Source organism: Cryptotermes secundus, unplaced genomic scaffold (assembly GCF_002891405.2).
Source record: "Cryptotermes secundus unplaced genomic scaffold, Csec_1.0 C38403751, whole genome shotgun sequence".
Lineage (NCBI taxonomy): Eukaryota > Metazoa > Arthropoda > Insecta > Blattodea > Kalotermitidae > Cryptotermes > Cryptotermes secundus.
This window is the reverse complement of record NW_019770946.1, coordinates 22-1,040: the sequence shown is the minus strand read 5'-3', so window position 1 is coordinate 1,040 and position 1,019 is coordinate 22. Positions and strand designations below refer to the sequence as shown.

At 33.3% G+C, this 1,019-nt stretch overlaps 1 protein-coding gene across 1 annotated transcript; it reads right to left on the bottom strand.

The window, feature by feature from the left end:
* Nucleotides 1–9: 9 nt before the first annotated feature.
* On the bottom strand, nucleotides 10–678 carry LOC111875136 (the record flags this gene model as incomplete). Its single annotated transcript, XM_023871199.2, has 2 exons — nucleotides 387–678; nucleotides 10–249 (listed from the first exon to the last, which is right to left on the bottom strand). Coding segments are annotated over exons 1-2 (345 nt in total), but the record flags the coding sequence as incomplete, so codon positions are not given.
* Between the last annotated feature and the right edge of the window lie 341 nt (nucleotides 679–1,019).

The following is a 1,019-nucleotide window of genomic DNA, read 5'->3' as shown; positions in this document are numbered from 1 at the left end:
ATACTTTACCCTTTCTTCTTCCAAGAGTTCATCAGTTTCCTGACTCTGAATTAATTTCTTATACTCTGCTTCCATTGTCTGTACCTCGGCAAGATCTTTTTCCAATTGCTGAATAATCTGCTTCTGTTTAATTTCAAGTTGTTTCTGTCTCTCCAGTGAATCAAAAACTAACTTAACTTTGTGTGTCAGATGTTCCACAGTTCTTTCTTTGGACTTCAGTTTTTGACATTTCTTCTGACATTCAGTTTCCTGAAGATATAAATATCAATGCTATTGTTTTCATCGTGTATAAAAGAGTGTGAAAATATTTGTATTAACAAGTCAGATATAGATTTCAACTATGCAGCACAGTACTTTATTTACCTAGAGGATATAAAATTTCTTACCGTTTTTTGTAAATCTGATGTTGTTTCAGCAATAAGACAACCCAATTTACTGAGATCCTTATGCTTAAGCTCTTCCAGTGCCTTCTTCCTCTGCTGCTTCAACATCCATATGCTATCCTGAAATTTCTTGCACTCTTCTTCACAAATCTTCACTCTTCTCTCATTATCATACAAAAGAAGCAGTTTTTCATCTAACTGAAATTGTTCCTATTCAAAATGAATTTAAATTGTTTGAAAAGATATTTCTGTACATAAGAATATTTTATATTTCATGAAATTATTCTGGTGATAAGCTATGTCAATATGGACTGAGTATCCAGCATCAGAGGTAGAATGTTTGAAATGCTAGATACTCAGTCATTTTTACATAGCTGATCACCTGAAAAAAATGTCAGCATATACGAGACACCATGAAAGATTCAAATCATAAACATATATAGGATTTGAGGTTATCCCAACAATGGTTATGCAGAGTTGTACCTCCTGGGATAGAATTCAATGCAGTCCATTTAAATTCAACCAATAATTAGGAGGAACATGTCACTTCTATGTTCACGAATGAGGAGTAAGCCAAACAAGAAACCAGCATTATGCAGGAAGCAATTACAGTGTTATATCTCAGAGGAAATAATT